This window comes from Tachypleus tridentatus, chromosome 9, assembly GCF_004210375.1.
Source record: "Tachypleus tridentatus isolate NWPU-2018 chromosome 9, ASM421037v1, whole genome shotgun sequence".
Taxonomy (NCBI): domain Eukaryota; kingdom Metazoa; phylum Arthropoda; class Merostomata; order Xiphosura; family Limulidae; genus Tachypleus; species Tachypleus tridentatus.
The window spans coordinates 70,307,235-70,334,390 of NC_134833.1; the positions used below are offsets into that span (position 1 = coordinate 70,307,235).

A 27,156-nucleotide genomic window follows, 5' to 3' on the forward strand; every position below is an offset into this window, starting at 1 on the left:
TTAAAATAAAAAAGCAAAGATTTATTTGATACATATACAAAACTACAAAATCTCCAGATACTGACTTATATTAATGTAAAATGTTTAATTACATGATTAAATAAATTTATGGCACACATCTTCAACTTATTAGTTTAAAGTTTTCTTTTTTCATTTTTATAAAAATTAGCAGACTCCAAGCAATCAAGAATTACACAATGGCAAATAAAAAGCCTTGAAACACCTAAAAACAACAACATACCATAGCAATTATATATCAGAAAGGCACTAAACTATCTGTTTTAAAAAAAACCACTTGTGTATGCAAGTATATTTATGTATAATAAACAACTCAGAATATAAAACCTTGCACATGTGGTTCCTTCTATATTAATTGTCCATTATGAAAAAGAAATTTATTAATGTCTGAATATTAAGTATGGTTTCGAGTTTGGTAGATTTATTTATGTTTATTGGCAAACAGATGTTCATACTGCTCATGAATCAATTTTTAGACTAAGTGTTTACAAAATGCTGCACAAATACTGTTCTTTTAAATTTCTTTTAGTAATTACAGAGAGATGTAAGTTACATGAGTAAATGATTTTCATGTGCTTTTATCATTATTTATATTCAGATCTTCAAGAAATTTGTCCCATTCTTCTTTTTTCATAGTTTGATTGTCATCTGCAAAGGTTAAAGTTTTTGTTGAAAAGAATATCACACATACCAAGTACAATATACAAAAAGCAAAGGATTTGTATGACATTTACCTACAGTTACGACAAAAAAATAAATTACTACTCATGGCACATATCTGCACCTTGGTGGTTCAGTGGCTTTGAATAATACCAGGATAATTTAAATAAAAGAGACAGAGATAAGCTTAAATATTTAACTGACAATTCTTGTGAATGGATATAATCAAATTAGTTGACATGTGCAGAGTTTTTAGTATTCTGTTCTTTTAACATTATAGAAAACATTATTGTGCAATTTCAAAACTTTGGTGAAACATACTCCATCATCTTGATGAGCCAAGAAAAACACAAAATTTCATTTATGTATTCAAGTAAATAAGTATATGTACAAGTTACATATTGTACATTTAGAAAACTGATTTACAGAAATTTACTTTTGTGGCATCAGAATCCAATTCTATATTGAAAATCATGTTATTTTTTAGCAATTTTGGATGATTATTTTATCCTTAATTCATTTTTTCACTTTAAGTTTTTGTATATTGTCACACTCAGTGATATGTACAGAGATTGCCACATGTTCTGCCAAATCACTTCTTTAATTTATCAACTGGCATTTTAATGTTACTTAACTAAAATTTCAAACTGTCTTGGGTTTTAGCCCAGGTTACATTTTATCCTGTTCTATTGGAATGTTATCAGTCCATGAACAAACACGTAGAACATGAGATAAATAAGCAGGAGTATCTTGGGTTCCAGTCCAGATTATCCTGATCTGTTACATCAGGAATCTATAAACAGACATCTTTTCTCACTTACCATAAGAATCATCTTCGTCATCATTACAAGCAGATGATGTACAAACCCAATTTCCACAAGCACAAACACTGAAAGATTATCAAATATGGAGACTTAGGGTATGAAACATGAAAAAGATATTCACATTTGAAGGTAATACTTTATATAAACAAATTAAATCCTTACACTATTAATATATTACAATATTTATTTGTGACAAATTTACAATAAGTTTTTAATATAATAATTAATAAATTAAATACTATTTCTCATTGTAACCCTCGTACAAAAGAAAAATAAAATTATGCGTGTGTGTGTGTATATATACAGAAGTATCTTAATGAATAAATTATACATTATTATCATAGCTTTGCACTTTTCTAAATTAAAATGCTGTACTTGATGACATTTACCAGTTATTACAGTCTACAGCTGTCTCGGATCCATCGTTATAATCTTTCCCTTCTAGAGAACACCCTACAGAGAGGAATTGGAATTATAAAACAATACAGTTAGTAAAGAGTCAAAATACAGTGTTTTACAATGTTCATGAGCAGCTGAAATGATGTCACAGTTTATTGTGCAGTGTATGCATGTTGATAAAATAATCCTTTGATTCTAATCTTTTGATAAAGACAGCTACAGCAAAAATATTCAACATGACTAAAAGTCATACAAAACATTTTAAATGTTACTCTAAAATAAAAAAAAAACATTCACATTCTGAGACAACATACAATATGACCTACTGGAATTAGTTATATTATTACAACTTTAGACTAACTTTTACTTTTTCAATCTACCTTCAATGAATGTTCCATTTCTCAATGATATTTCAAGATTGGAATAGAATAAACATCAAAGGTACCCCAGTGGTTCAGCGGTATGTCTGTGGACTTACAATGCTAAAAACCGGGTTTCGATACTTGTAGCGGGCAGAGCACAGATAGCCCATTGTGTAGCTTTGTGCTTAATTCAAAACAACAACAACAGACATCAAACAACACGAATATTTGACACGAAATATAGATTATGTTTTCCTTAAACCTTGGTTATATTTTTGAATTTTCAAAAAATTAATTACTTCTTTTTAGAGAGTGAATGTTCATAAAGTCACTTGAATAACAAAAAATATATTTTTTGATGGAGTTTTTAATCATACTACATTATTTGAAAGAACTTCATTTGGTTCTAATTTAACTAAAACAAAAATATGACTTTTGCAAGAAGATCTCGCTGATGCAGAACAAAGAATTTAGTGTTCTGTTCTTTTAACCAAAAATTCCATTCAAGACAAACCAGTTCATGGTCCAAAATCTGAAAATAATGTGTCAGAATCCTTACAGCTGTTAAACTGATATTAGAGAATAATAAATAAAACAAAACTCCAATAACTTGAGCCCTTTTGAAAGGTGGACCTTTTTCTTCAGAGAATAATCTATAAAATTCCTTACAGCTCTTACACTAATATGAAAGAATAACGTGACATTTTTTACGATTGTTAATCTATTATCAGAATTTTTTTTTTAAATTCCCTGCAATCGTTAATAATAAAATATAAGAAAATGAAATAAGGTATTTGACTTTTAAAAGCTCAATATTCTTAAAATAACAGTTACCTTTATTGGTAAAAGTATGAAAACATTTCCTTATTTCACTACTACAATGCTTCACTTACCATTAATTACACTGCACAACAATTTTTTTGAGAAGTTTTGCTTCCTGAAAAGTTTTTTGCTGATAGTGACAGGTACCTGGTGGGTATGCACAAATATAGTTTTGGTTTTGCTTCATCACGTAGGAACTCTGAGAAATAGACAGTTAACTGTTTACTGGCAGTAACGTATTTAATTGTGTTTATGTTTCTAATACGCTCTTAAGTTCAACATAATTAAAAGTGTTTTGCTCCTGATTTTCGTTTGTATTCCATGTCCAGTGCATAACGTTGCAGTGCCCAACAGTAGTCAGCAAGCATTGATGGATTCCAGTTGCCCTGATATCGTTTTTCCATTGTAACAAAACTGAAGATTTCAATGAAACTGTATGTGATGGGCAAATTTGGATGTGATTTTTGTGATCAGCAGCCAAAAAACTATAAGGAACACCCAACAGTGTTCAAGAAGCAAAAACTTTGTTGTGCAGTGATATTAATGTATGTCACTTACCATTACTTATAACAGTACTTCACTTAATGCAACTTACTAATTTTATTTACCCTTCATTTATTATCCTTTCTATCATTTAGTTCCACTATGAATTATTTAGTCACATTAAAACACTAACTTTCCTTCTAGCCAGAGTACATGATTGTATTATGAAATAGATACAACCTTCCCTTAGTGGTGATGTACAGGTATTAATGTTGTGAAAAATTATGTAGAATTATGATAATAGCTAGTCACATGAGATGTAACTTCAAGGTTTTACCACTAAATAAAAAAATTTCTTCATCTCTAAAATGAGTTAGTTTCTTTTTCTTAATTCATTTGATAATTTTTTAAAAATTAATCATATTTAGAATTATGTTCTATTGTTTATTAACAATTCTACAAAGTTCTGGTCAGACACAGATTTACAAATTATTTTTGGCACACCAGTATATCTGCAGACTTACAATGTTAGAAACTGGGTTTCAATAGTTGTGGTGCACAGAGCACAGCTAGCGCTTTATGTAGATTTGTGCTTAATTACAAACAAATTGTTTTTTGTAAATGATAGACATTTTTTATTTTAGTTGTTTTTGTATTTCTGTTGCAATATTTTGTTTTTGTTTCATTCTGGTTGTAACAGCATTTTGTTTAGCATATTACAGCTTCAGTTGCTGTGAATCATAACAGTATTTCACTGATTAATGCCACTATCACGATACTTCACTTGTAGTCAACCATTACAGTATTTCGTTGATTAATGCCATTATCACAGTACTTCACTCACTGTTAAATATCAAACCTTACAGGTGTTTCACAAGTTTTAAAAATATACATAAAAAGGGCATGTTCAATTTGCTTTAAAATTTAATTTTCTGTTATTGTTGTAATATATAACTTGTCTGTATGTTGTGAACACACTAATCTGCACTGCTGTAATATATGATATGTGTGATGTTATGAACACACTAAGCTTCACTGTAATACAGGATTTCTCTGCACATTATGAGCACACATAATCTCACTGCAGAAATAAATTATTTGTTTTTGTATGGAACAAATTTCAAACTCCTATGAACAAAAACTCAGAAGCTTTAAAATATATGTTCATAATGAATGTTTACTGTGTATTAAAAATTATTCAGGCAACTAACCTCCACCTCCCTCTTCCTAGAATTTCATAAATTTCCAGGACTTATACATAACCTGCTTTTATACTTATGGTAATGATGTACCTAACACTCTACACCCTAATGTAAATGAAATAAGCTCATGGTTAAATTTAGTTTCAATAATGTATCAGTGACAGCCTTTATTGTACTCTGCTTTACACTATGTTTTGTAACAACAACCTGATTCAAATATAGATTTGGTATTTAAAGGTTAGCTACTCAAAATCACATTTAGAAGTGATGAAAATTGTTTGTCACTTATCTAAGCCATTAAAATATGTGCTGCACAATATCCTTGAAACATTTTTTTATAAACTAAAACTTTAAAACAGTAAGACAACACAGACTGTGCTTAATTTATAACAGGTGAATTTAATTAATTGTATATAATTTTTGAAGTTTCAAGTAGTTAAAAATAATTCTCCATATTCTAGTTACTTGTACATCATTTCTAATGGAAAAGCTTTGGCTCTTGGTATGAACCTACGTTTCTTGGCAGGTACATGATCAGGGTCCATGCATGATTCAAATTCTTTCAAATTGAGAAGCCAATCAGAGTCTGTATCCATAGATTCTATGATTGCATCAATACACAGAGCACTAAATGTAAAAAAAACAACACAAGTTAAGAAGATAGGTTAAACCAATGAAGTCATACCTTGTTCATGTTACATTCAACTAGCTCTTCATGTACTTAAATTTATATAACAAAGTTTTCAAATAAGTAAAACCAACAGCATAAATTACATTAGCTAGAAAATTCATTCCATAAGTGTACAAAAAACTATTTTCTTGAAGAACAAGTCAGTACATGAGCCTTCATAGATCAATCCTTCATATTCAAGTTCAGATTTCATTCTATCACTTAAATATATACAAAACATGATTGTCTAATCATCTGAATTAACCCCTACTAATTCTACTAGATACTAGGAAAAGCAATTCTAATCCTGCCAGCATAGCCTAAGGTAAGCTAATCAAGTACATATTATTCATCAACTCATAGCTACAGTATTTCCTCCACAATCAGACTGTTCTACAAAGTGCACTAGTTATGTTTGGTACAAAACATACTCTCTAATAGCTACATCAATGACTAACAAAAGCTTTAATAAGTCATGAAAAAGAATAATTAAATCTTTAAAGGACAGTAAAATTTAGAATTATCTTTTCCTGAAAAGAAGCAAAAATAAAATAAACTTTACTGGATAAATAGTATAGGTTCAACATGACTTACGTGGATACAAATGTAGCTTCTGTAGTTTACAAAGTAAAAATTGCAGCAATCATAACTAAGGTAAGTTTTTAAAAGTACTATCATCTTTAACATACTTATATTTAGCAAGTGTACTTGACTACATCATAACAACTTACAGCAAGGAATCTGCTTATGTCCAACAGCTTGATTTTAAATAACTGCTTTTATCAACTAAACTACACTGTCGACTTATTAGTAAACCACATGAAATGCCTCCATTTTCATGGGAACTACATCTGCTAACTTAATTGTGGTGCCATTTTGTTATGGTATCCTGAAAGCTACATATATTTTGATTCAACTATGAATCTATAAGGATAAAAATTAACAAGGGTTTTACAAACTGAATTAAAGAATTAACAATGTTTATTAGAAATTACTAAAAACACATGACACCTGTAGCAGTGAGTCCTCCATTAGTTCATCAGTAACTCTGAACATATGACTTCAAAAATGTGGTTCTTGATACTTGTGGTCAGTACAGAACAACTAGCCAATGGTGTGATTAACAATAAACAAACAAAATCTGGAATGGAATAATATTATTGATGCAAATTACACAACCTAGGAACCATGAAGTGACTGATCAAGGATTTTATAAAACTATAACACTGATTTATTCATTTTAATAAAGTAAAATATGAGTTGTAAAGGGTCTAAAGCATAATAAAATGTTATAAAAAGTAAGATAATAAAATTCTCCTGAGAATTGATAATAATAAGAAAATATGTATAAAAACATAAAAATAAAACATAGTAAACAATCTTCAAATTATGATACATAACTCTACTTAACACAAACATGCAACATCACATCACTGTTCTTTTCTCACACATGAAATTATCTTTTACTGTTCTTCCAGTTTACCAAAAACAAACCTAAGTTATACCTCACTAGATCAGCGTTGTCCCCATCTCTAACGTGAAATGCTGTTTTATTGTTCTTGACACATTCCATAAATTCTGTGGCATCCAAAAGCTCATCATGGTCTGCATCACAAAGTTGGAAAATTTCCTCAATTACTGTTTTGTATGATTTTCCTGAACTGAACCAACCTTCTTCCTCAACCTGAAAACATTTTTAGAAGAAAAATAACTGGTAAAGTTTAACTTTTTACTTGATTAATAATTTTGGTAACATACAAAGTTGTCACAGAAAACTGAGATTTACTTTTTAAATTTGAAAATTTTGTTTGCTTGATTTTTACTATTACGTGTAATGACATTTATTTAAAAGAATTACAATACCTTCATTATATTACAAACTAAAGTAACAGAATTTCCCATGTTCATTGAAACATATACTAAGAAAATATATGATAATCTCTATAATTGATAATCATATATACATATGCTATGATATTATATTTAAGTCTCTTTAAATAAATTATTTGTAAAGTAGTTTATGCACATTTAATTTTTATTAACTCAGCAACAAAATGTAATGAAATTTGTCCTTTCATAAATAATACTACATTATTTGCTTTACGTGGAATAACAGCTACTCCCTTAAAAACTCATCTCACCTTAGTTTGTAGCCAATCAATGATTAGTTGTCTCATCAAGTCTCGTTCGTTCTGAAAACATACAACTGATAAACAGCACAATACATTAGTTTTGTCACGCAATATGTATTCACAATGCTGTGTAGAATAACATGAATGGAGTCTAAAATAATAACTACCATTGAATATTATTCCCTTTTAAACCACAAGTAACTAGTCCACCAGGCAGTTTTATTTATATAAGATATCAATCAATATATATATTTTTTTATTTTTTGACAAATGTTATCAGAGTATCTGTGAAAAATAAAATAAGACATTTGAGGGCTGTCTGCATCCACAATTTTGAAGTAATGGACTAGAGGGATGGCAGTTAATCAATCCCATCTACTACAAACTCTTGTGTTACTCTGTGACAACAAACAGTGAGCTTGACCATTATATTAAAATGTCCTTATACCTGGAAAAGATGAGCTGAGTTGACTAACAAACAAGCCATCAATGTAGAAATATTTTTAAAGTCTAAAGTTAAAAAATTCATCATGAAATTTGAAGTGTTTAAATAACTGCTGCTTCAATTCAATTATTAACTGAAGTATGCCATTCACTCTACTTATAACTTCATTACAAAATATAAACTCAAAGCCAAAGTCAATCCCAAGAAAATCAAGCTAAGAAAGAGAGTTTATTCAGCTCCAGCTGCATAAAGACTTTATACGTTTGTGTTAACCACAAAACATGGACCTTCCCATCACTAATCAGGAAATAAAGCAGTTTTTTGAAGAAAACACTAATAAAATAATCTATGATGTCCACAGGATCAGATCTGGAAAACCTGAAGAGCTGACCAAATTTGTGACTGTCATAACATCTACAAAAATAGCCAAATTCATTTTCAATAATGGTTGTTTCTTGCATTTTTCTTCCATTTCAGGACCAAAAATAAACCTCACAACAAGAAAAGTATCTACTTCCACAGGCCATCTCTATCCAGACATAACGGGTAAGCAAGATTTCACTAACTTCACAACCCCAACCCATATTTCAGGCCATCACTCCTGGTTCCCTCAAAGAGCAAGCCAACCAGACAGAAGTGTAACTACCGTCAGCTCTCCTTTCAGGTAGCCCAGTAATAATGGCCAGCATACTTAATGAATGCAGAAGTTAATAAGAACAAGCATGTACAAGCAGACATTCCTACAAAGGTGGACTCTGAAGAAAAAGAACTTGCTACTGACTATGACAACAAGTAAATAAATATACCATCAGCAGCCTTGGGGTACTCCCACATCTAAATTTAATTTATTCTTGAGATGTTGGAGTTACAGATCCAAGTCCACTCGGAAAGGTTGCTGTTTGTTAAGATTCATCTATGACCTCATCTTCCTTCATTCACCTAATGTGTTGATGTACATTGACTTATTTTGTATGTTAATACATACACATATACACATTTGTAGGTCTGTACATGTTTACATACCTTCTTCCCTCTAAGTTTATTTATTGCCATATTTTTTTTATACACTATCATTAAAATCAGCCATTGTGTATAACTGATCACAAGTATGACAAAGGGAAATAATTAGTCACAAATATCATGCCACATAATCTATAAAATAATGTTTTCTTTAGACACAAGTTGTTACTTTAACAGAAACTGACAAAATTATTCTGAAAACAGGAATAAAAAATTTAAAGACTGACTAAATCTATCTTCACATACTTGGTTTTTCATGGTCCTCTGTCTTCTTCTTATGGTTTTTACCTGAAAATACCAGTTAATATGGACTCTTATTCTTCTACACTACAGATAATGATATACAAAGACCAAGACTGTAAATCAACCTAATAACTAAAACATTCCTAGGCACATTTACACCAAACATTTGGGTGTGAACTACAGCCACAACAAAAACATGCAAACCTATATTTTATTATACATTTCTTGAAAGGACAATATAACTCAACCACTAGAATATAAAAATTCAATGAACATGGTTTCAGGTGACCAATAAAAAAGAGAAATGAACAAACATTACTGGAGTATTACACAAGAGTGAAATAACAGTTGTCAAAAGGTCACAATTAAAAGTAAAAATAAAGTCTTAGCTGTTGCCTATATATCTTTATGGAAACCATCAGTTCTGAATAATTTTTGTATGATATTTCAAAGAAATCTTAATGTGTGTATATATATATGCAGGTCTCAGGTTTACCTTACATGTAGATGTATAAACCAAATATGATACATAATTTCATATGTTCTTTAATAAATGAGACTGAATGATTGACAATTAATAGAGCTATTATCAAAATATGATGATAGATAATGAGGAAAGTTATACTACTAATAATAATGTTACAGCTTCATAAAATTTCATTCTATCAAATTAAAGAACAAAAATGTAATTTGTTACATTTCACCTTTATTAATGAAAGGTATTTAGCACAAATTTTTACTGTTTCTTTTTATTTTCAGACTTTATACCTACAGTTTTAAGTCATATTCTGAAGACAGTCACAAAGAAAGAATGTAAATTTAAGACTGGGAAAATACAGTAAGACAGTTTTGTGAGATTACGAATTCTAATTTCATTTTGTTTAAGTTTGTTTACCATCTATTTATTATTCCTTTTATCACTTTGTTTGACTATGAATATTTAGTTATATTAAAGCACTAGCTCACCTTCTAGCCATGACTCATTGGTTTTGAGTATGTATTTATGTGTTACGAAACAGACATAAGCTTCCCCTAGTGGCGATATCCAGATATTAATGTTGTGAAAGAGTATGTAGGTTTCTAGTAAGAGCTAGTCACCAGTTATTGCATGAGTTAACTAATATAATACAGTTAGAATTACAGGTAATTATTACTTGATATTTTCTTAATCACGAAAAGTGGTTTAGTTTTGGAATATTGCAATTTTTTCAGACTCAGGTTTCTTCTTCTGGTTCTTTTTTCCAAAATTCCTTCATTTATTGAAATTAATCACACTGATATATATGTTCTATTGTTTATAATTGTTTGTATCAAGTCCTTTCAGGCATAAGTTTCCTAACTGATTTTTTGTGATAAAATTTGTATTCTACTTGTTTGAAAGTTTTATTTATGATTTCTGTTATTGATATACTTTAATAAATTGTTTTCTTATTCAACTCTGGTTGTAGCAACATTCTGTTTTAGACTGTTGTATCTTTTCCACGTTTTATAACAGGATAACTGTTTACGAGATGAGCTACCAGCTATAGTAATGGCAGATGGTAACTCACAAGGTTCCAGGAATCAATGATTTCTTGAGGAATAAAAGGTTCTGTTTGAACTGTTACTTTTTAAGATATGTACAACATAACTTGTCATATTAAACACTACTGTACAACACTGTTATTATATAAACATTTGTTCATCATCATACAACAAGAATACATAAATATTTATCTACATTTAGCATTTTATTATATAAACATAATATAAAAGAAATATTGTGGCTCATACTGTACTTTTAACACATTAAATGCACTGTTGACAAAATAATTATATTGTTACACTCTTGACAAAATGTGTAACAAGCATTTTGTAGCTACCAACCATGTGTGAGAGTCAACTGATCATTATTTGTCATTCCAGATACAAGCATATAATGGTAAATGATTATCAACACCTTTCTAACTACAAAGGCACCTGACATACAGGATGAAAGAGGTTTATGCCTCACCACACTTTTTTCCAGTTTAGTGTACATATACCATTATTAACAATATAGTATATTGATTTAGCTTTTTCTCCCCTTCCCCACCACTCACTGAGTAAACTGGCATAATGCTGTATGAATAAAGTAATATATAGTGTAGATTGAGTAAAATGCCAGGGTGTTGTGTGAATAAAGTAATCTGTAGTGTAGATTGAGTAAACTGACATAATGCTGCATGACATTGTGTTGTGTGAATAAAGTAATATATAGTGTAGATTGAGCAAAATGACATGGTGTAGTGTGAATAAAGTAATCTGTAGTGTAGACTGAGTAAACTGACATAATGCTGCATGACATGGTGTTGTATGAATAAAGTAATCTGTAGTGTAGATTGAGTAAACTGACATAATGCTGCATGACATGGTGCTGTGTGAATAAAGTAATCTGTAGTGTAGATTGAGTAAAATGACATGGTGTAGTGTGAATAAAGTAATCTGTAGTGTAGATTGAGTAAAATGACATGGTGTAGTGTGAATAAAGTAATCTGTAGTGTAGATTGAGTAAACTGACATAATGCTGCATGACATGGTGTTGTGTGAATAAAGTAATCTATAGTGTAGATTGAGTAAAATGACATGGTGTTGTAATAAAGTAATGGTGTTGAATAAAGTAATCTGTAGTGTAGATTGAGTAAAATGACATGGTGTTGTGTGAATAAAGTAATCTGTAGTGTAGTGTGAGTAAACTGACATAATGCTGTATCAATAAAGTAATCTGTAATGTAGACTGAGTGAACTGACATGACACTGTGTGAATTAAGTAATCTGTAATGTAGACTGAGTGAACTGACATGACACTGTGTGAATAAAGTAATCTGTAGTATAGATGAGTGAACTGACATGACACTGTGTAAATAAAGTAATCTGTAGTGTAGGATGAGTGAACTGACATGACTATGTGTAAATAAAGTAATCTGTAGTGTAGGATGAGTGAACTGACATGACACTGTGTAAATAAAGTAATCTGTAGTGTAGGATGAGTGAACTGACATGACACTGTGTAAATAAAGTAATCTGTAGTGTAGGATGAGTGAACTGACATGACACTGTGTAAATAAAGTAATCTGTAGTGTAGGATGAGTGAACTGACATGACTATGTGTAAATAAAGTAATCTGTAGTGTAGGATGAGTGAACTGACATGACACTGTGTAAATAAAGTAATCTGTAGTGTAGGATGAGTGAACTGACATGACTATGTGTAAATAAAGTAATCTTTAATGTAATTAATTTTATCAAACACAGAATAAAAATAAATGGAACAAACAAAAAATAAAACGTCCAGTGTACATGATGTAAACAAGAAAAATATAGTATAGAGATAACTAATACAAAATACAGCTCTGTAAAACACAGCAAAGTGATAATAGAATAAATCACAATGTTGAAAAGTAGGAAGAAAGCAGTAAGCAAAAACGAATGCATGTGTTTATTTGAGTTAAAATGCCAAGTATATGCGAGTAAAGATATCTTTACTAGAAATGACTCACCCTTCTTACAGTAGCCATCATGTTTTATGGAAATATGAGAACTCCTTATGCAGGCGTCGCGATGTAACAAACAGTGGCTTTCATAAGACACACCGTTGGATCCACACACTGGCTTGTGGTGGTCCGGACACGTCTCCACACAGACGCACGTTGGAATTCTATTATCAAGCACTTTACATTCTCGGCCAGACTTACATATTATGGTGTCACAAATCCCTCGATCATCTGCTCATTAAAAAATAAAACTATGATACAACTCAATCACATTTTGCAAAAGTGATTTTTTATTTTCTTTGCGAATGTTAATTTCAAACAGTAACGATAAAATGTTTAATACAAACGAAATAATTCAGCAAAGAACAAGCAAACACGCTATTATTGGTGACTTTAAAATATTTCTACGATCAATCTAGAATCACACTAGTTAACGGCAAAATTACCGGGGGATGGGGCTACATACTACGAAGAACTAATGTTTTCGTTTTGTTTATTATTTTGCACAAAGCTATATAAGGGGCTGTATGTTCTCTGCCCACTGCAGGTATCAAATCTCTGTTTTCAGCGTTAATCCTTTCTGAAACAAAGTTTTGATCTAATTCAACATATCAAGGCAATTTTTGGCTCATCGGTTCTCTGAAAGTAGAAACACCAAATGTTTGTGATTTTTTGAAGCAAGTATAAAGAAATAGTCTCTGGTAATTCCGCTTCGATAAATAAAACAACATTAAAAGTATAAGATAAAAGACATGCGTTTTTTTTTCTGTCGCTCTAACTTCAGTATTTTCACTCATAATGTTTTGTTATTTCATTGTAAAACATAAATTAATAAATTTGGTAATACAAAAACAAAAAATGATTCGAAAGGAATACAATCTCAATTTCTATGCAACATAAGTTAGGTGTTATTCGACTATTAACTGCTAGTACAAAGTTAAGTTTTGTTAAATTAATCAAAAGCTAATATTCAGGCAGCTAACTCGCGGCCCAGCATAGCCAGGTGGTTAAGGCACTCGTAATTAGAGGGTTGCGGATTCGAATCCCCGTCGCGCCAAACATGTTCGTTGGGGCATTATAATGTGATTCGTTGGTAAAAGAGTAGCTCAAGAGTTGGCGGTGCGTGGTGATGACTAGTTGCTTTCCCTCTAGTCTTACCATCCTAAATTAGGGACGGCTAGGAAAGACAGTCCTCGTGTAGCATTGCGCGGAATTCAACACAAACAATTAAACGGCAAGTATTACAATGTAACATTATCCACATACCTTTAAAATGGTCTACCTTGGAATTAGATATAAAATCCCCGCTGGTACAGCGGTAATTTCACAAATTTACAACTCTAAAAGCAGGGGTTCGGTGCCCCTCGGTGGACTCAGTAGATAGCTCAATGTGGCTTTGCTATAAGAAACACATATAAGAAAGGTAACACTTGCCCTCTATATCTGAACTACCTAAATATTTCATCATAAATTACATCACCATCAAAGCGGCGCCACAGTGGCTCATCAGTAAGCCTGCAGACTTATGGCATTAAAAATTGGGTTTCGATACCCATGGTGGGCCGAGCACAGATAGCCCATTATGAAGCACAAAACGACACCCGTAAAGTCTAAACACTTTATACCCGCTCATAAGTTTTTCTTAACGTACCACTGACAATAAATGTATTTATTCTCCTGCAAATGTGGAAAAAGATTTATGAATGATGACGCAGGAACCTGTGAGATTGAGAAGTTACACATGTTAATACATCAAGCATGGTTTATTTTCTCTCCTTTCTGTTAACAAACCCATCATGTTTACTACATCACAACTAGTATGGTATCAAATGTTCTAAGACCTCTGGCTGTAAAATTAAAACCCATTCGTATAGCTTGGTATAACACAATGACGTGGTGTTTAAAATAAGAGTGTACTTATAAAACAATCTTTGATGGTGCAATACACCAAACTATACTTGTTGCTGTTTGGACGCCAAGGAGGTGAAATCTGGCATTAAGCCAAGTTCTGAGTGCAGTGGTAACGCTCTACATGTGTATAATCAGTAAAAACACATAATACAAAGCTTGTTTGTAACTACAGTACTTGAAATCTGACATTATAAGGTAATGTCAAATGCACAGGTCACCATCTTCATCATTTTGTGTCCGTGTATTTTCATCTTTTGGTTATTAATAATTGTTTATTGTACGGGTAACTCTACACGATTTCAAAATTACTTAACTTTGTAATAGGGTTTATGTGAAAAAAATATATTTTCTGTGATTCAAACTCGAACGTGTTTTCATTTTCAATTTTCCAGTTTATAGGCCCGGCATGACAAAGTGGTTAGGGCGCTCCACTCGCAATCTGAGGGTCGTGGGTTCGAATCCCCACCACACATGCTCGCCCTTCCAGCCGTGGACAGCGTTATAATGTGACAGTAAATCTCACTATTCGTTGGTAAAAGAGTATTCCAAGAGTTGGCGGTGGGTGGTGATGACTAGCTGCCTTCCCTCTAGTCTTACACTGCTAAATTAGGGATGAATGGTGCAGACAGCCCTCGCGTAGTTTTGAGCGAAATTGAAAAACAGACAAACAATTTTAGTTTATCTAAATTAAAACTGCACCTAGGCCCAGCATGGCCAGGTGGATTAAGGCGTGGGACTCCTAATCTGAGGGTCGCGGGTTCGCATCCCTGTTGTACCAAACATGATCACTTTTTCAGCCGTGGGGGCGTTATAATGTTACGATCAATCCCACTATTCGTTGGTAAAAGAGTAGCCCAAGAGTTGGCGGTGGGTGGTGATGACTAGATGCCTAGAGAGATAGTCTTACACTGCAAAATTAGGGACAGCTAGCGCAAATAGCCCTCGAATATCTTTGCGCAAAATTCAAAAACAAAACAAACAGAAACTACGTCTTTTAATTATAAGTTATCGTAGATTATTACAATTATTATATTATTAAATGAAACGAATTTCAATAAGAAAAGTCTTAAACTTACCATTAATTTCTTCACTTCCTTTGGATGTTTGCTGAAATAATAAAAAACAAAGAATATTCCAGTTTTATTTTATTCCTCCCTAAAAATGGAAGCTACGGGTGCAAGTACAGTGAAGTTATTAAACAACGCAGAACTTGTTCAACGAACACTATTCTGCAGCATTTTACGTTTATCTATGATAGGCTAGGTAACGGACATTCAATTCCCGAAAACGTTGAATTAATCAAGAGATAATTTCAAAACAACGAAACATAGCAGTCAAATGTCTATCAGTCTGTGTATCACGATTTGTATCTTCTAAACAGAAAATCGTAGAAAAATTTGCTTATTTTGAACGATCCCTCTGTATTCGTATGTCTGAGTAGTAAATCTGATAAAAGCTTACTTGGAGTGCGTATGTGTGTTTTTTTTTTATAACAAAGAGACATCAGGCCATCTGCTGAGCCCAGCGAGGGAAATCGAACCCCTGATTTTTCTGTTGTAAGTCCGTAGACATTCCGCTGTACTAGCGGGAGGCAGCTTACTTGGAACAGAAATGTTTCTTTTTGTCAGGGGATTTTAAACACATAAAATAACGGGATTTCCTACGTCGAATGAAGGAAAATTAAAATTTTTAATATCGAAGCATGAATGAAAAAACGCAGAGGGAAAAGAAGGTATTTGAGTACATACTTCTTGTTTGCAGGGTATTTGAGTACATACTTTTTTGTTAGAAGGGTATTTGAGTACATACTTCTTGTTTGCAGGGTATTTGAGTACATACGTTTTGTTAGAAGGGTATTTGAGTACATACTTCTTGTGTGAAGGGTATTTGAGTACATACTTCTTGTTTGCAGGGTATTTGAGTACATACTTTTTGTTAGAAGGGTATTTGAGTACATACTTCTTGTATGAAGGGTATTTGAGTACATACTTTTTGTTTGAAGGGTATTTGAGTACATACTTTTTGTTAGAAGGGTATTTGAGTACATACTTCTTGTATGAAGGGTATTTGAGTACATACTTTTTGTTTGAAGGTTATATAAGTACATACTTCTTGTTTGATTTATAAATATCAGGTCATACCACAAGTAATGTCCGAAAATTTAATACAGAAAGTGTATTATCATTTCTGTCTTTGTAGGTTTTAATGACTAAAATATGTAGTAGGACGTGTATAAAAATGTTCAGACAAATAAAATAAACTACCCTAACTCCAGTTTTACAGATCATTAATCAAATAAACCCTTATGAAGATGGATGTGTTTGAGGAGCACATTAAACATATAATGCTTTATGAGTTCAAAAAAGGTAATAGTTCGGCAGAAACTACACGGAACGTTCAAGGTGTTTATGGTGCGGAGTTTCTCAATGAAAGAAAATGTTGAAGGTGGTTTCAGAAGTTCAGATCAGTTGACGACTGCTTAAGTGATGCGCCACGTTTAGGTCATCCTGTTGAGTTTAATGATGACTTCAGTGATGTCGAGAAACTCACTATGTAAAATATTTTCTCAACCCAAACGAGCCGTTTTTGCATATAAATTAATGATGACTTGCTGCTGGCTGCACACGATGAAGATTGTGCTGTAACAGTTGAAGAACTAGCACAGAAGCTTAATTCAACCCATTCAACAGTTCACCGTCATCTGCAACAGTTTGGAAAGGTGGCAAAACTTGGAAAAAGGGTCCCCCATGATTTGACAGAAGCCAATCTTAGAGCAAGAGTAAGCATTTGCATTTCTTTACACTCTCATAAACATATCTCACCTTTCTTAGACAAGTTAGTGACTGAAGATGAAAAATGGATGTTTTATAAAAATGTTAAGCGGCTAAAGAACACCCCAAAATGGACCTCCACCCGAGGGAAGTCTTGTTAAGCGTTTGGTAGGATATTGTCGGTGTGATCCACTTTGAGTTGCTGCCACTCAATGTAACGATTACATTGGACTTCCGTTGTCAACAGTTAAAGCACTTGAATGTTTCACGAAAAGAAAAGAGGCCTGCTTTGATCAATCGTAAAGATGTTGTGTTACACCAGGATAATGCATGGCCCCATACAAACATTGAAGAGCTAGAATGAGAAAAACTTCCACAACCTCTTTATTCTCCAGACCTTGCCCCATCTGATTATCATCTATTCTGAAGTTTGTAGAACTTTCTGTCTTGATGAAAAAGAGCTTGGAACATAAGAAGATGTCAAAACTACTTTCTCTACCTTCTTTTTTCCAAACCCCAATAATTTTATAGAAGTGGCATTCAGAAGCTTGTGAATCGTTGGCAGGAAGTAATTAATAATAATGGAACATACGTTACTGATCAAATAACATTAAAAGCATTTGAAATCCTTTCTCTTTTTCTGAACTTAAAATTGAACATTACGCAAGGGATGACCTAATACATATTATAATTATTTTTTCATGAGAGTATTATATACACACATAACATTATTGTACCATGACATAAGAACTGCTACAAAACGCTTAGTTCGGTAACGGTCAGTAAATGACAAGAAGTAGTGGCATCCAGCCAAAAAAATCCCCTCGGCTACTTTGCAAACCTGAACACTCTATTGTGTTAGATGCACCCACTGCATCGAAACCCAAATATTTTTACCAATATTGCAAACTCAATACAACTTTCCTTTTTGAAATAACAAAAGACGTTGTAAAAAGCACACTAAATAATCATATTCTATACCTGTATTTGACTGCATATTTGTTTATTCATTCATCACCGTTTCTAGGAAATCTACCGTTGAATTGTTTCAACGAACATCTACTAGTATCCCTTAATGCCTCAAATGAAGAATATGATTTGCAGTCTTGCACCAGTGATTTTACTTATCAGTAAAAAAACAAAATGAAGGTTAAGACAATTTTATTTAATACCGAAACTTTTAATCCTATGTTATAATCACTGTATTTTATTCAGTTTTTAAGCAAACAATAGATAACTGGTTCAGTATCACTGTGCAAAGTTCCTTTTCTTCAGCCATTAAGTGGATTCTCTCTTCTATTTAACGTGTGACCAACAATTTAATCACTCTATACCATCTCGGTATCCTCAATAAGGCTGCAGAAACACAAACGCTTAATGTTATCTTCAAACTTTGTTATTTATATCATATCGATAAGTTAGAAAAGGCCCAAGAACTGACCACTGAGGTACACCAGTAGAAAGGAAGGTCAAGTTGAGTTCCATCAATAACAACTTCTCCTTTTTACTCATTTAACTTGTATTTACCCAAGACTCGCGGATATTACTTTTAAACTAACCCTTGTGGTGCATTTTAAACATATAGGTATACCAAGTTTACACATTTACATCTTCTAGAACACACGTAACTATCTCGAAGAAGGTAACAGATCAGAAAAGAAAATTTCGTTTGTGTGAATTAATGATTGCTTTCTTTTATTATATCTCAACAAATAATATTCGTTTCTTTTATTAGACTCTCAGTAGTATTTTACCATTAGAGAGGTAAGACAAACTGGTCAGAATGACTCTTACCACACCTTAAATACTAGGGTGAACGTAACGTTAGGTATTCTCCAATCTTCAGGCACCTTCCACTATTTATTGACTCTTACCACACCTCAAATATTAAAGGTAACGTGATGTTAAGTAATCGCCAATCTTCAGGTACTTCCCACTTTTTATTAATTTATCAAAAATGAAAGATCCACATAAATTTGATCTTTGATCTCCTTTACAGCTGAAAGGAAGACATTGCCTGGACCTGATAGTTTATTTTTAATAATGTCATTTGTATGTCATTTTCATAACCGATCTCTGATTAAATAGGCGTCTTCAACGTGAATATTTTTCTCTACAGTTTTTCGAACACAATATTGTGAATATTCCTAAATCCATTTGCAGAATATCATCATAAAATAGTGTTATTTATTTGTTTGTTATATATACTTTGCACCATAATCGTAAATTCATTTAAAGTACATCTTATACACAACATATTTATGACTTTAAGATCAGAAACAAAATTCTAACGTTGTTTATATTTGTCTTGTTTCTATTCAGAAAAGCATGGGTCAATACAAGCAGGTAATCCAATAATCTGTTTGCTACATCAGAGTCAATACTAGTAGGTAATCCAATAACGTATTTACTGCATCACATAGTTAATTCCAGTAGGTAATGTAATAATGTGTTTACTGCATCAGAGTCAATACCGGTGGGTAATCCAACAACATGTTTAGTGCATCACAGAGTCAATACCAGTAGGCAATCTAATAGCGTGTTAATTTCATCACAGAATCAATACTAGTAGGTACTCCAATAACGTGTTTGTTGCATCAAAGAGTCAATACTAGTAAATAATTTAATAATGTGTTCACTCTGTCACAGAGTCAATACCAGTCGGTAATTCATAAGATAATTGTTCGCTATATTACAGTCATTACTAGTGGGAAATTCATGGATAATATCTTAACTACATTACATAGTCAATACCAGTAAGTAACTTATAAATAATGCCAATTTTTAACATGCTTTCTACTTCTAAGGTGACAATTCCCATATTACTTTCTAAACTAATATGCACACAAAAAGAATAAAAACACTTTTAACACTTTATGTTTCATTCTTCAAAAATCAACATTATGTTGGAAAGTATACTAAAACGAAAGAAGTACTTTTAACCTTTAATATCGGTAGCTGGAGTACTTTTAACCTTTCAGATCGATATAGCTGGAGAGCTTTTAACCTCCCAGGTCGGTAGCTCAGTGTACAGTTTATAAGTAGTTCAGTTTCTGTAATCTTATAATCTCACACTCAGCCACCTTCACGAGTCTTTCTTCAAAACATGAGAGCATACAGACTGTTGGATGTACACGTACTTTAACGAGCCGTTGAGGTCAGAGGTTGTCTAAAAATGAGGTCAAAACGCAACACGAGGGAGTCTTGTCAAACAATCCCAAACTTGCTCTGCAACCTTACTTAGAAGCCTTGAATACATCCCGTGTTAAAGTATGGAGTAAGAGGAATATGAAAAGAAATACAGAATGCCAAAGGACTCAACGTACAACGTAGAGAGACAGGATCCAGAAACCTTAACTAAATAAATAAACGTAAGAGTAGGGACTTGGAAGAAATATCAGGCAGCAGAAATACCGAAAGAACTCGAAATAAAAATGTACAAACCCACCCTTTATTACGTGATGAGTAGTTTAGGAGAAAAGTAAGGCAAAGGTTGAGTTCAGCTAACCTAGTACATTTTACTCTTTCTTAGAGTTAGCAAAACAAAGGAGCCAATCATTAACTTTTTTACATAGTTCAGTAAAAAATGGTTTAGGAAAATACGTAAGCCAAACGTTGGTTCTGGACAATCCAGTACGAAGCCATCTTTTATCAGGTGACGTGTGGTTTAGGGATGTAAGCCAAATGTCGACTTTATATAACCCTGTTCAAGTCCAACAGTAATAGTTGACAAAGTCAAGATTTAGAGTTCATTAACTACTATCATCTGTTTTTGCTGTAAAATCCCCCAAACTTGGTCTTTTTCTTTTTTTTGTGTGTGTCACCAACTGGCGTTAGAAAGTTTTAACTGAATTAGCAGTGGTACTTTGTGATGTAACAAGATTCTAATTAGAATAGCAGTGGTGTACTTTGTGACGTTACAAAGTTTTAATTGAATTAGAAATGGAACTTTGTGATGTAATAAGGTCCTAATTGGAGTAACAGTGGTACTTTGTGATGCTACAAAGTTTTCATTGGAGTAACAGTGGTACATTGGACTGTATTTCTTACTTTTACTAACTCTTCCAAACAGGTTTTATTTATCAGAGATAACGTTTTAGTGATTACCTACCTGAGATCCAAAGTCCATTAAATGTAGCCTCTGAGTGGTGCCAGATGGACCACGATTTTGTGATAATGTTTCTTTCTTTGAAGCACTTAGCCATATTCACACATGCTTTATTAATTTTTGGGTAGATCATGTTTCTTGTAATTTGTCTTTCAATAATTCTACTGGTGATCCTATCTTCATGCATATCCCGTGTTTTAGTTTTATTTCTGAGAATTTAATGTTCGAATTATTTTATTCTTTCTTTAAACTTTATACTGCAGTAAGATGTTCTAACGTTCTTATACTGTAGGGTCCGGCATGGCCAGGTGGGTTAAGGTGTTTGACTCGTAATCTGAGGCTCGCGGGTTCGAAGCTCTGTCCCACCAAACATGCTCGCCCTTTCAGTCGTGGGGGTATTATAATGTGACGGTCAATCCCACTATTCGTTGGTAAAAGAGTAGCCCACGAATTGGCGGTTGGTGGTGATGACTAGCTGCCTTCCCTCTAGTCTTACACTGCTAAATTAGGGATGGCTAGCGCATTAGCTCTCGTGTAGCTTTGCTCGAAATTGAAAACAAACCAAACCTTAGTGATCTAGCGCCTGTGTCAATAAACAGTGAAAGAAAATTAATTTAAATATAAAACACATTGTGTGTGTTTCTTATATCAAAGCCACAACGGGCTATCTACTGTGTCCACCGAGAGAAATCGAACCCCTGATTTTAGCGTTATAAATCCGAAGACTTAACGCTTTCCCAGAGGGGGCATAAAAAATACTTTTATTACATTCAAGAAATTAGGCCTTAAAAAATTACTTTAGAATTTTACTGTTATGAAAATAAAATAATGAAAAAAGGGCAAAAATCAAGTTCTTCTAATCAGAATCTTTCGAATTAAGACGCAGTTAAACCTGCTGAACTATAAGATTACTAAGGGTCTCAAGGTTTTGTCTACGTAATTTCTGTTTACTCGTAGTTAAGTGTAAAGCTACACAATTAGTTATAGGCTGTGCCTGCAGACTTATCGCTGTGACGCCAATTATAATGCTGCAGAAGAGGGCATTTTACACTCTTGTCTAGCGCAGTAAAACACCTAAAATTCTACTGATGTAAATTACACGATATTAATAACATTTGTTTTATTTTTTATTAAAAAATAAACTTACATCAAAAGGAGTCAAAGAGACGCTATTAAAATTATACCAATAATGGTTTCTCATGTTTTTCAAGTTTTTATACCAACATTAGTGTTTTTTTCTTCATGATTTAAGCTTCAACTTTCGATAGCAACTTGTACATTCCCTTAAAGTTTCATATTAACATAACATAATGTTTTAAGACAACATGAGACTTATTGGTCCATCTCAGCTGTTTCATCCTCTAAACTAAGTTAAAATAATTACGAAAAAAACCTTATTAAAGCCAGCCCTCATCATTGACATACTTATCGAGCTTTCTCTTAAACTCACTTAAATTTACTGCCTCTACAACATTTGAAGGCAGTTCATTCCAAAGGCCAACAACCCTGTTAGAAAAATAAAACTGTGTTATCTGAAGATGACTTCTGCTATGCCAAAATCTATATTTGTGTTACATAGTCCTACTATTATCACTGTTAAATGTGAAAGAACATGATACACCAACACTACCAATTCCATCAATAAGTTCCCCTGTAACTTTTTATATTTTTCAAGAGAAAATATATTAAAGATTTCAGCTTTTCTTCACATGACAACCCTTCTATCTCAGGTACCATTCTAGTAACCCTTTTTTGAACTCTTTCCGACAATTCAATGTATTTCCTAAGGTAAGGAGCCAAAGGCTGAACACAATATTCCAAATATGGCCTAACCAGTGACCCGTACAATGAAAGTTTAACCTCTTTAGACTTGTATTCAATACTTCTGTGGATACAACCTAAAATCCTGTTTGCTCTACCACTAGCAACTATTCTAATATTTCGAGTGCAGAAAAATGAGAGATTTTATCCTGAGTTTCACAACTGGACAAAAACTTGAGCGTAGTAATATTATGATTAACTATCACTGATCACACCAGAGGGCAGTGGATTAGGAAGTAGACATCTTAGGGCGTCAGAGTGAGTGCAATTAGTCCAAGAATTGAGAGTGCAACTAAAAAAGATTAATATGTCATTATATCATTAATTATGTGTCGTCCTATTTTTTTAACAGTAAACAAAATATACAATAGTCCTGAAAAATAACCTTAGCATATTCAGTTACACATAAAAAACGGTCTCTACTCCTTTAAATACAAACAGAGGAACGAAAGAACAACAAAATAATATTAATCGAAATATTTACTCTTAATTTCGACCTTGTAGAAAATTATTTTTAATAATGTTTTTGTACTATACTGGCTATCGTAATATTTCACACAAAAATTAGGCCCCCAGTGGCTCAGCAGTACGTAGAAGCAGTGAAGATTTATAAGGCTAAAACTCGAGTTTCGATATCTGTGATGTATACTGATATATTATTTTATATCTTAGAACTTCAATTGGACAGATACATTCCCACTCCACCAATCAGGCAGTAGCACTGTCTGTGAAAGGATGGATCGGATTGTTCATCAATATTGAATTTTAAGTTTCTTTTCAATATATCATCAGAACATTACAATACTGTACAGTGTTCCCTTTTATAATAATATCCATGTAATGACTGAGTCACAAGTTCTATAAATATCATAGTAAACACTTTGGATTACTTGTTCTTTTGCTTCTTTTTTATTACATGATGATTCAAAAACCAAAACAGTGATGTTAACCACTTTAACTGAGATGACAGACTTCTAAACGGAATGTCTAATTGTACAAGTATTACTGACTACTGATGATTAAAAAACTCATAATTATAGTGTAAACGATGTTTACGTTACCCGTTAAAATTAGTTATTTTTACAAATATTTAGTGTTTCTTTATAAAGCCTAAGTACAGGAATTTTCAGCCAATAATAGATGAACAATAAATACTACAGTTGGAACTTCATTATAGTTAGAACGGGGTTATAAATACAACCTTCCTGTGTCTATTGGAACACTACATTAAAGACAAGAAAAGAAAAACTTTAAAAAAGAAGTAAATGTAAGGATGGGAAATATCAATCCTTTAAAAAACAATACAAACAAGATAGTAGGGATGGCTTTACATTATTCCTGTAAATAGCACACGCAGGATTTAACATGTAGCAGTATATATACAACTAATCAGTCACAACTGAGTTTATCCTGTTTTGTCTATTAACATTCTACTATACTGTGTATACGTGTAGGGATGAAGCAAATGCCATTTCTACGTTTACTTCTTTGTTTTAAGTTTTTTTTTTAGTTGTGCTAGTTTAAGATAGATAATCCATTTCTCTACTGGCACGTGGACCACGAAAGCAATAATAAAATCTCAGTGTGAAGTCGATTCGACTGCGTTTATTGGAAGAATCTATAAAGCATTTCTACGTATGATTATTTACTTAATATGCTAATATTTATATCAATTGAATATTAGGTCTACACTGTTGAAACGTTGTTGTTTCGTTGGCGCGTTCTCTTAAAATATTATATAAAAACAATTCAAAGTTCAGTTCCAGATAAACATTAGGAATTAGTTTCACTTTTCTGTATGACTGAGCACTTGTACAGTGTCGTAAACGGTTGTACGTCTATGTCAAAAATGATATTAACTAACGTAAAACGAATCAAATTACTTGTACAAACTAAAACATGTTCGATAGCTAACGCATATCTAAATACTTCACGAAAACACTGTATGATACCGTTCTCTACCTAGAAGTAAATATACAGTATTCACAACAATCTGTTAATTATACTCTAGTTTCGAATTTACGTAAGAGAGCGGTATTTCTGTGGATTTACAGCGCTAAAAATCGGGTTTTGATGCTTGAGATGGGTAGAGCACAGATAGCCCATTGTGTAACTTTGTGCTTACTTTGAAACAAACGAGCATTCTGCGACCTCTAGTTAATATACAAATTTCATCATTAAAATCATAAATCACAACAATACAAACACATAAAGCTTATTCTATTTAGACCTTTGGATTTAACTAAATTATTTTTTATAATTTATATATGTTAATTTATTTAATGGATTTAGGCTAAACAAACACGTCCTTTGGCATATCAGTTTTTGTTTTATTTCCATGTAAAATGATGTTCATTTATCAAGTGCGTTTTCGTTTCAGAATATTCCCTAATATACGATTTTATGGACATAGTTTTATAACACGCTTATTACAAAGATCACTATAGCAATATATAGGTTATTTTCTGTAAGAGTAGTTTATTAATAATTGTTCAAATGATATTTTTTTCAATTCAAATTTATTTCTTAAATACGAAAATTTAGTCGTTGTGAATTATTATCTCCCTCAAAAAGTCACCTGGAGGGTCAATTGTTTTAACCAATCGCACCACTTTACAGTAGTGTACTGACTGGCCAACAGTCAGTACACACTAAAATTACGTCAGAGAAAGACGTTAAAGTTGCAATTTGTACTGTCGTGACGTCTGTAAAATGTGCCATACCATGAATCTCGAGAAGAATTATGCACTCTGTAAGCTACAACACAGCATGACTTATGAACTTCAAAGGAAAGAAGTGTTTGTGTTTTCCTTATAGCAAAGCCACATCGGGCTATCTGCTGACTCCACAAAAGGGAATCAAACCCCTGATTTTAGCGTTGTAAGTCCAGGCAAGAAGTATTTACTTTTGATTTTGGTTTTTACTTACTCTTAAAGCAATAATTCATGAACCATGCTCAAGTGTATCTAATACACTGGTAACATCTTTTTCATGTGTTAACAACTAAATCCTTCTATACGGATTTTTAAACTAATCCGCTGAACTTGATTTAGGTCATCCATCCAACTTTCACTCTATTAACAAAGCCAAGAAACCCTGAAACAACCACTTTCACACATATAAAGGTTCCAATCTGTTGTGTTTGAAGAAGCTGAATGAAAAAAAAAAAAACCCATCAATATCGCGAAACTTGTTGAATGCAAACATTCAAGAGCCAAAAATGAACCCCCAAAGTCTCTATCATATATGCGATACTATACAACTAACTGTTTAAGGTAATGCTACGTACGGCTATACCCTTCTGGCCTAATTTGGACAAAACGTCAATACGTGTGATACGGATAACAAAGCGTCAGGTTATAATGAAGTGTTTACACTGATATCAGGGTTAGCATAAACACATTGGTAAAATATATGTTATTAGGCGACTAAGCACATTATAACCCTGATTAGCTATAACAAGAAAGATATACTCTTACCGTTGTAGCGCTTACTAAATGAGCAAATAGTCCCAGCAACCATAGAAAACGTAGCCAACTCATAGTAGCTCCCGAGAAATTAGGCGAATAGACCTTTGTAAACAATTGCTTTGATAATTGTAAAAAATGCTACTATTTAACTTAAATATCTGCGTTTTTAACACCTACTCCCAAGTTTAACACGTAGTGTATCTACCATTTGACTAACCCAGCTAAGCCTTCTAAGGTTCACCGTCCCATGTGCGGACCAGAGCCTCACAAAGGCATCCACCTAC

At 32.6% G+C, this 27,156-nt stretch overlaps 1 protein-coding gene across 2 annotated transcripts; it reads right to left on the minus strand.

Annotated features, from left to right (window-relative positions):
* LOC143225455 (follistatin-related protein 1-like) lies at nt 1-27,156 on the minus strand. 2 transcript variants are annotated; one of them, XM_076454901.1, is made up of 10 exons: nt 26,882-27,156; nt 15,779-15,809; nt 12,798-13,022; nt 9,284-9,325; nt 7,582-7,646; nt 6,946-7,124; nt 5,285-5,397; nt 1,892-1,955; nt 1,500-1,567; nt 1-666 (listed from the first exon to the last, which is right to left on the minus strand). In XM_076454901.1, the coding sequence occupies exons 1-10, from the start codon at nt 26,942-26,944 to the stop codon at nt 587-589; spliced, it is 930 nt and encodes a 309-aa protein (XP_076311016.1). In that variant the 5' UTR covers nt 26,945-27,156; the 3' UTR covers nt 1-586. The 2 variants fall into 2 exon arrangements, with proteins under 2 accessions (XP_076311016.1, XP_076311015.1); XM_076454900.1 differs by having other exon boundaries at nt 12,798-13,025; nt 26,882-27,125.

What these genes read in the sequence shown, in the direction of transcription:
- LOC143225455 (XM_076454900.1), bottom strand. Translation starts at nt 26,944, where the DNA reads ATGAGTTGGCTACGTTTTCTATGGTTGCTGGGACTATTTGCTCATTTA. An exon ending in AGGAAGTGAAGAAATTAATG is followed by an intron (nt 13,026 to 15,778) that starts GTAAGTTTAAGA and finishes TTTTTTAATGAG; the next exon opens with CAGATGATCGAGGGATTTGT. An exon ending in AGAGGACCATGAAAAACCAA is followed by an intron (nt 7,647 to 9,283) that starts GTATGTGAAGAT and finishes GCTGTTTATCAG; the next exon opens with TTGTATGTTTTCAGAACGAA.